The 9,187-nt window shown below is 32.2% G+C and overlaps 1 protein-coding gene across 13 annotated transcripts; it reads left to right on the plus strand.

Annotated features, from left to right (window-relative positions):
* The first annotated feature begins 1,024 nt into the window (after nt 1-1,024).
* LOC112801622 (uncharacterized) lies at nt 1,025-8,594 on the plus strand. Of its 13 annotated transcripts, none has more exons than XM_025844453.3 (10): nt 1,025-1,464; nt 2,503-2,573; nt 3,462-3,667; nt 4,148-4,223; nt 4,359-5,747; nt 5,828-6,758; nt 7,130-7,172; nt 7,536-7,719; nt 7,952-8,020; nt 8,324-8,594. In XM_025844453.3, the coding sequence occupies exons 5-6, from the start codon at nt 4,380-4,382 to the stop codon at nt 6,530-6,532; spliced, it is 2,073 nt and encodes a 690-aa protein (XP_025700238.1). In that variant the 5' UTR covers nt 1,025-1,464; nt 2,503-2,573; nt 3,462-3,667; nt 4,148-4,223; nt 4,359-4,379; the 3' UTR covers nt 6,533-6,758; nt 7,130-7,172; nt 7,536-7,719; nt 7,952-8,020; nt 8,324-8,594. The 13 variants fall into 13 exon arrangements, with proteins under 13 accessions (XP_025700238.1, XP_072093382.1, XP_025700235.1 ...); XM_072237281.1 differs by having other exon boundaries at nt 7,610-7,719; XM_025844450.3 differs by having other exon boundaries at nt 2,503-2,543.
* Nucleotides 8,595-9,187: the final 593 nt, after the last annotated feature.

The raw sequence follows: 9,187 nt of genomic DNA on the forward strand, positions 1-9,187 counted from the left end.
TATATAAAACACAAAATAATTAAATTTTATTTTATACTTGAAAAATGAATAGATTGTTTCATTAAAAAATTAAAAAACCTAATAAACGACTAGTTTTGTTAAGAATATTATTATCTAACATAAATTATTTTATCCAAATATATCTAAATATGTATTTTATTCAAAATACTATATATAGTACATGAAAATCTATGTTGCTCTTTTTTCACTTTTTATTTAAAAACACTTGAATTTTTTATTTATACTTTGAAAGCATAGAAATAGAAAATAAGAAACAAATTTGTTTAATTTTTTAAAAAAAGAAATAGGTAAAAATTTGTTTTTGCTAAAGCAAAAATTAGGAATGACATGAAAATTCAAATTATCAAGACTTAATATATCCTATTTCAATCAGGATGGTTTAAGTATGGAATTGAAAAAGTTTATACCATATCTAATATTTTGTTGTTAACCCGAATTAATCAAGTTGAAGGGAGACAAAAACTCATACACGTACAAGTAAAATCATACTTCAAATTTCTACCAATTACTTATTATAGAAACACTTCTGGAAACTATCATTTCTACATTCCCTAAATTAATATCAAGAAGTCTTGCTTCTCTTCCTGATATTCCAATTGGTTGGTGCTTAGTAACTTTGCTTGTCGAAATCATTTGGCAATACCCTTATTCTATAGAAAAGAAAGAGACTACTATTTCATAGTAGTTTTAGGACAATTTAGTTGATGGAACTGCTTGAACTTGAGAAAGGAATTGAATCAAGTTAACTCAAAACTAAAATGTTTTAGTTTTATTTTTGTAAAAATTAAATATGTAGGAGATTTTTTTATTTTGTCTCATAACAGAAATAAAACAGAGAAGAGAAGAAGAGATAGAGCCCAACATGTATTTTAGTTCGGTTTCTATGTGTCATGAAATCTATATCCAGTCTCCACCACAACCATGGTACACTACGCCAAATTTAACATATAGCTACATTTAATTTGTGACCCTTATTTTAAGGGTCTCTATGAATTTATATAGTGACATTTATATTTATAAATTTGTAACCGTCACTGTAGTACTAGTATCTTTCTATCTGAGTCTCACTCTTTTCCCTTATTTTGTTTTTTCAAAACCCCATTCACAAATCCATTCCGCTATAATCATGGAGATGAGAGGAGAAGAGATGAGAAAGTAACAATCATTCCCGTTCGAGTTCACTATTGCGGTTCGAGTCCGCCGTTCACTGTTCTCGCATCGCGGTTCGAGTTCGTCGCCGTTCAAAATTGCGGTTCGAGTTCGTTGTTCCTTGTTCTCCCATCGCATTTCTAGTTTGTCGTTCGCCGTTCATCACCGTGGCGGTTCGAGTTCGCCGTTCACCGTGGCGGTTCGAGTTCGCCGTCTCCGTCTCCGTCTCCGTCTCCTACGCTGTCCTTTCTCTTTCCCTCTTTTGTTAGTGTAAACCCTAATCCCCTGTTTTCGGTAACCATTTCTTCTCTTTTAACCACAATATTCAACATGTTCGATGAAATGCTTCAACCAAATTTGTTTATTTTTTTCTTTGCATTCTCTTATTTCTATTGCTATTGTAGTACAATTTGACATTAAAAATGTTCTTATCATTAGCTCTTTAATTGAGTATTTAACAATGCTTTTAGTTGGCTCTGAATTTATATTGTGGATTACTCATAGGTAGAATTTGTGGTATCTATTAGACTGCTACCAATACTTCAAATCAAAATACCTTTATAGACATAAGACACCAAATCTACTTTACTTTCTCTTATTTTAATTTAATTATCTACTCCATGCTGCATGTGATTTGCAGAACTTGAAATTGAATACTATCCTAATGGGTAGTTGTTCACAGTCAAATTGAAGTTATATATTGAGTCAATCAAATACTTGATCATTTTTTATTTTCACCCAATATATACTTAGATATTCTCTTGTTAACCAATAATCAAGAATCAAATCGTTGTATAAGAGACATGATGGAGGCTATGCAAGAGGCAATCACCTTTTCTAACTATATATACCATATTTAGGACTTTATTTTGTGATGGATGCATGCTTATCCATATCGTAATCTCTGTGTGTTGGGTCTATTTGCTTGGGCATAGCTATGTAGTGTACTTGTTTTGCTTGGACATACCGTAATCTCATCTTCAAGTGCTCTAGTTATCAATTTAAGTAAATTTAGGGGAGTCGCATCTTTTATTAATCCTTAACTACACGTAGCACACTCCAGATATATTAAACCAGAGTCTTATTTCATAATTAGCTTATTCAATTACTGCCATCTGAAAATCCCTAAAAGATATTGAAGATATTAATCCATTAGGGATTTTCAATAACCAGAGATATGATCATAATTAGTTTTGATGATATTGAAGATGTGCATGTAATAATATCTCTGTTTCAAGGTTTCAAGCTCTCTCTTCGACAAGTAGCACTCCTCCACTGTAATAATATCCCCTTTTAGAGTGATTTTAATTTCATTTCTGATGTGTTTCGCAGGGGATTACAAGATTCTTACTCTAATTCCTCACTTCAATTAGGTATGTGTGCTTTATCCTTATGGAGTTATGGTAAGCTTCAATAATTTCTTTCTTTGCTTTTTTAAATAGAAAATGTTGATTTGTAAGATAAATCAGCCTCAAGTCCTGTCTCTATGCACTTGATTAAAAAGCTGAGAGAACTAATTGTCTAACAAATGTTAAAAATCTTGACATTTTGACATGGATAGATTTAATTTCCCTGTTTTGACATGTTAATTGCTGATTTTGATTTTGATTTTGATTTTAATCAGCCAAAAAATGCACAGAGTCTGCTAAACTTGAGAAAAACAAGCAGTGCCCTTTTAATAGAGTCTAGAAAGTCGTTTTGTGATTTTTCATGAGCTTGTGGTTCAGATTCATGTGATTGTGCAGAAGATATTGCATTTATCAAGTATGTTTTGTCAATTTTATGATGAGTTGTAGATCCTCCTTCAATGCCTTTATAATGGAGCTTTGAAATGTTTACACTTAGTTTTGAATCAGATTGGATTAAAAAATTAATTTAAGTAGATATGATGCAAATTAAATCGTTTGAATCAAATTGTATAAGATTAACACATAAAATAAATTTGATATAATGAAAAATAATTAAAACAAATTAGGCTGGTTTTACCTTTTAAACCGATTTATTATTTTTTTTTAGTTGTCAAATGACGTAAATTCAGTTGTCATGAAAAATAAAATAAATATATACATATTTTATTTATAGTGTAAATATTTTATTTGTGTGTTATTTAACTTGTTTATAATTGTCATTTGCCTTATAATTGCATTGTTTCTATTTCATTTACATACCCCAAATTAATCAAATCTTGAAATTTGTCTTGTTCAGTATTAATACACATGCATGGAAGACCTTGTTTTTTATTTAATGTTTAGATTAATGCGAGTTTTTTTTTTTCTCTTCTTTTTTAATAGGTTAATGCAAGTGGTTCAGTTCAGAACAAAGGTTGGACTCTTGAAACTGTCGACCATAAGGATTCCAAGGAGCCTGAGGTATTGAGAATCAGGGGTTTTAAATTTAACAAAGTTGATCAGCTAGAAGCAAAATACACCGAGCCTGGCAAGTTTACCCTCAAGCCTTGAACCTGCATCTGCTCTTAAGAAATTTTAGCCTCTCATCTGTAAGTGTTGTTATGAACTGGGTTTGTAAGTCTTTAGTATTTTTTTAGTTTAATATTTTTTGGATGACTGGTTGTAAGTCTTTAGTATTTTTTGGACTTCGGACTTGATTTCAAGTGGCAGAAGCACATTTCAATTTTATATTTGTTTTATATAATAGGAGAAATGCTATTTATTTTTTAAATTTTCAGTTTTTAGTCAATTTTTTTATTTAAATAATATTATTTAATTAATTTGAATATATATTTTTATAAGAAGTTACTTATTTTTTATGAAAAGTTACTTATTTTTTAATTTTTTTTAAGACTAAATGATAGATCATTTTAAAAAAATATCTTATTGTACTATTTTAATAATGTATATCTAATATGATTGACGTAGATATGTGGTCTTGCCTTGTGCACATCATGGTTTGACTTGTATTTGCTTGCTTTCGTTGATAATAATCTCTGGCCCACGTAGAATTTTCTATATGAATGCAGAGAGAAGATTCATATAAGTATTGTTGGAAGTGAGAGAGTTAGAAGGTGGAGCTTCCTTGCGGCATCGCCACATTCAGTTAGTTTTTTTCTTAATTTATATTTATTTTAACTACTGCACAAACTATATTTTTATTGCATGGTACTTTTCATAGTTTAGTATTTATTGCATTGTAGATAGAATTAAGGATATACTCTTGTTTGAAATTTGAAGGAATATTCTTATATTGGTTCAATGGATAAGTCATGGATCACAAAGCCAAGAAACTCAATAGAGTATGAGCGAGGGGTTAGGAGGTTTATTGATTTTGCCTTCGAAAATAGTTTAGCTGAAGCAACTGTATGCCCTTGTTTGAAGTGCGGTTTTAGAAAAAAAGTGACAAAGGGTGAGATGTATGATCACTTGATATGTACCCAATTCCCGAAAGAATATACACTTTGGTTTTATCACGGAGAGACTGAGGTAGGGGATCCCAGTAGTAACGTCTCAAATAGTGATGCTTCAAATGCTTTTGATGATTTTAATCAAGATTCTATTCATGACATGCTTGGAGATGCTTTTGGAACTGATATGCACTGGGCAAATGAAGTCTCATTAGAGTCAGATGAAGACATTGATGGAGTTGAAAGAGTGATGCCAGATGTAGCTGATGCAGCGGAGTTTGAAGAATTAGCAAGTCATGCAGAACTACCTTTGTATGAAGGGTGTACAAGATATTCAAGATTGTCCTTTTTGGTGAAGATGTATCATATTAAGTGTATATGTGGGATGACTGACAAGGCAATGTCGATGATATTTGAACTCTTACATGATGCATTTGAACATGCAGAGATTCCGAGTTCATTTTATGAAGCAAAGAAAACTATCTTGAAGCTTGGTATGAATTATGAGAAGATACATGCATGCCCGAACAATTGCATGCTGTATTGGGGTGAAGACAAGGAGAAAGAAATGTGTAAAGTTTGCAACAAGTCTAGATGGAAACTAGATACAAAGGGTGGTGAGATTCAAGAATCAAATGATGGGAATATTAGGAAGAAGGTGCCTGCTAAAGTTCTTCGTTACTTTCCATTAAAACCTCGTTTGCAAAGGTTATTTTTGTCTTCAAAGACAGCCGAGGCCATGAGATGGCATGATGTTGCTCCTAAGGAAGATGGTGTAATGACGCATCCTAGAGATTCAGAAGCTTGGAAGATGTTTGATTTAAAAAACACTTCATTCGCAGAGGATCCACGAAATATACGTTTGGCATTAGCTACTGATGGTATTAATCCCTATCGTAGTATGAATGCAAATTCTAGTACCTGGTCAGTTATTCTCATTCCTTACAACACTCCTCCTTGGATTTGTATGAAGCGGACGTCTTTTATTCTTTCAATGATAATTCCTGGAAAATCAAATACTGGTTTCACATATTTTACTTTATCACCAATTGAGAAGAGGCAGGCTCATAGGCATGTTTTGACAAATTGTCGTGCAGTTGATAACTATCTTAGGGATTATAGAGATATTGTGAAGAAAAGATTAAGAAGCCGAACAAGGGATACTACTGAGATAGACAAAAAGGTTCATAGAGAATTTGTTGATTGGTTCTCTAATCATGTAAGAGAAATTTCACTTATTTCATTTTCTATTTTTGCAATATGTCTATGACTAACACAAACATGTTAATGTGCTTTTAGATTTGTACTAATCTCAACAAACTTCCTGATGTGGATAAAGACATTCTTATCAGTCTTTCTCAAGGACCATATGACCAAGCAAGAAAGTTCTCTTCATATGATGTTAACGGATATAGATTTCGAACTTTAGCAAGGGATAATGGATTAAAAACTCAGAATAGCGGAGTCTTTGGTACATTTGGAACAAGAAGTTACTCAAGTAGTAAAGATACCCGAATGAACTTTGGTGCGGTACCTTATTATGGAAAGTTGGTAGACATCATTGAGCTTTTCTACAATGGCTTTACAGTTCTCTTGTTTAAATGTCAATGGGCAAACACAACTAGTCCTAGAGGAATCAAAAAAGACAATTTGGGTTTTTTATCTGTGAACTTTACAAGACTCATACATACTGGTGAACATGAAGATGACGAGGCATATATTAAAGCTTCTGAAGCCCAGATGGTATATTATGTGGATGATGAGAAAGAAAAAGGATGGTGCATACCAATTCACTTGAAGCCAAGAGATTTGTATAACATGGCTGGAGATAATATGGGTGAAGATGACGAAATTACAGTATCCAATGATAATTATCCACCACAAGACTTAGAGTCTCTTTTTTCAGATGAAAATACAAATATAAAATTGGCGAGAATAGTTGTAGATGATGATCTTCCAATAATCAATGAAAACTATGATGAGAATGAGGATATGCTTGTGTAAAAGACATTGAGCTTACAAGACTAAAAAAGAAGTGCTAAGGAGGTTGAGGCAGCTGAGGCTGCAAAAAGAAGTGCTAGAGCTGCAGTTGCTTCATTGCTTCCTTCCAAGTTGTTTGGGAATAAGGATGCTGATTCAGAGGCTAAATGATGCAAATGCTTCTGAGCCAGAGTTGGTAGAGAGAATAACTGAAACTGAGGGTTCAGTTAATGGAGAGACTAAAAAAGAGGTAACCGCTTGAAGTTGTAACTTCATTAATCTTGATATGCTTAGATCAGGAAATTTAATGCATGTGTTTCTTCTTTATCAAAAATAGTTTTGAATAATAAACTTATGTTACCAAATTTTTTATTAATTTTATATGTAATTAAATTGTTGGGGAAAGGATTATGCAGTTATTGAGTTGATCAATTTCACATTGAAACTTCCTTTTCCTTTTCCCCTCTAGTGCTGCAGCTACAAGATTATGGCTCTTGGATTGTGACTTGTTTTATGACTAGAAATGAGAGTAATATTTATCTGGAAATTATACTGAACTTTCTTAAATGAGAGTAATGTTTCCTCCCATACTGATGATCTATTTGTTTTTCTGTGGGGTAGGAGTCTCAATTGAAATCAGGGGGCAGGCAGGATTCTTATGAAGGTTTGGCATAAATTACTCCTTGCTGTTGCCTGTTCTATCTTATGTCCATTCTTGTAAAACTTGGTAGTTTTGTTTGGTGCACCTATAAACTTGATGTGAGCTTAATGATTAATTTAATGTTAATTCATAATTCTGCGGTTCTTTATTACTTTTCCTTTGTTAATTTTTCTATGTAAAATATTAATAATAGAGCAGATATAATAACTCTTATTATTTCTCACTGTTACAACTCTTAAACTGTATACATACCCAAGCATAGTTTAGTTGTTGATGAAGTCCTCAAATATTTTAATCTTTTGCTTATAACTACTACTTCTTGCTCTTGGATTATTTCATAGTTTATTCTTGTGTTCTCAAGCTCAGATTTGAAGTGACTGAAGATTGATCATTCACCATAAGGCTTTTGGACTGAACCGGAATAATGTTGTCAACTGCAGAAGAAGCTATTGAACTTACAGCGGAGGGACTGGATACCATTGAAGCAATTGATTGTGTTTTAGGATCATCTTGGAGTTTCCTTTTGGGAACTTGATTCCAAGTATACTGGGTTAGTATGATGCAATCAAATACTTCAATGTTTCCTTTTGAATTGAGAGGTGAAAAGGTTTGATTAAGGCCTGTCTGTGAAATCTTTGTCATGTTTGGATCAGGAATTGTTATTAGTAGCTAGTGCTCTTCTTTGTTCTGTTTTATTAAGCTCTGACACAGTGAAATCATAATTAAGCATTTATGGTTGAGTAGAGACGGGTTCTAAACATCATTGTCCACTTGATTTGCAGATATTTGGAGCCAAATTGTCTGAAGGTGTTTTTGTTGGCTCATTTCTCTCCATGTCATCAATAGCAGTGGTATGTTTTCCCTGTTTCTCCAAACCAAAAATTACTGTATATACCCCCCTTCATACTAAATCAGTTAATGGTTCCATCTCCACACCTTTATCCCAAATCCTAAACCTGAAAACCTTATAAGTTCATTTAATTGTAAATTTTTATGAGCTTGGGGTTATGCCGTGTATTTCAAACAAATTCAAATGCGCATTAGTCTTGGTGGTAATCTTTATTTGGATATTTCTAATTTCCTATATTTCATGTTTCATTGCAAGTCCCTTTATTCGTGAATGCATTCTAATCATTGCATTCTCTCATTTGTAGAAGACAAGAGTTACTTGTGAAGTAATTGTTGAAGTTTGATACTATTGAGGTTGAATGTGAAGTGAAGTTGAGGAGAAAAGTTGAGGATTAAGTTACAAGTACAATTGTTAGCTTTATATGTTTCGATTAAGTTAGGATTTTTTGAATTTACATTTTATGGATTATGACTATGTAAAATTTGTAGAATTCAACTTTTGAAATATATTGTTTCTATTTTTGTAAAACTTGTGAGATTGAGTTTAAATTTGTTGAAATATAATGCCATTTATTATTTTGTTGATAGACAAATAAATTATTATTTATAATAGAAATAATTTTTTTAATAATTAATAAAACAAAACATTGATGTTGGAGAGATTATGACAGTTTAAAACAGTCACTAAATACTGGAAAAAACTGCCATAGGAATTAGTAACTTAGTGACGGTTTTAAATCAAAAAATCTGTCACTAAAAATATTGTGATGGTTTAAATTGTCACTAAATATACCTAAAAACTGTCATAAGAACTAGTAACTTAGTGACGGTTTAAAATAGTCATGAAATATAAAGAAAAACTGTCACAGAAATTAGTAATTTAACGACAGTTTTAAAACGTCGCGAAATGCAGCCTAAAAAGCAACTTTACAAGTGTTACAGATTAGTGACGGTTTTATACTTCAAAAACCGTCACAAACAATTTAGCGACACTTCTTACCAACGGTGGTCCAAAACCGTCACTATGTCAACTGGCGACGCTCAAATCTGTGACGCTTTTTTTTACCGTCGCAAAACTATTTAGTGACGGTTAAAACCGTCGCCAAGCATTAAAAAAAACCGTCGCCAAAATGCTGTTTTGTTGTAGTGGTAGAATTTTCACTATAATC

Source organism: Arachis hypogaea, chromosome 5 (assembly GCF_003086295.3).
Source record: "Arachis hypogaea cultivar Tifrunner chromosome 5, arahy.Tifrunner.gnm2.J5K5, whole genome shotgun sequence".
Taxonomy (NCBI): Eukaryota; Viridiplantae; Streptophyta; class Magnoliopsida; order Fabales; family Fabaceae; genus Arachis; species Arachis hypogaea.

Coding starts and splice junctions, on each gene's coding strand:
- LOC112801622 (XM_025844453.3), top strand. CDS start 4,380: ATGGATAAGTCATGGATCACAAAGCCAAGAAACTCAATAGAGTATGAG. Junction 5,748..5,827: donor TTGATTGGTTCTCTAATCAT/GTAAGAGAAATT, acceptor ATGTGCTTTTAG/ATTTGTACTAATCTCAACAA.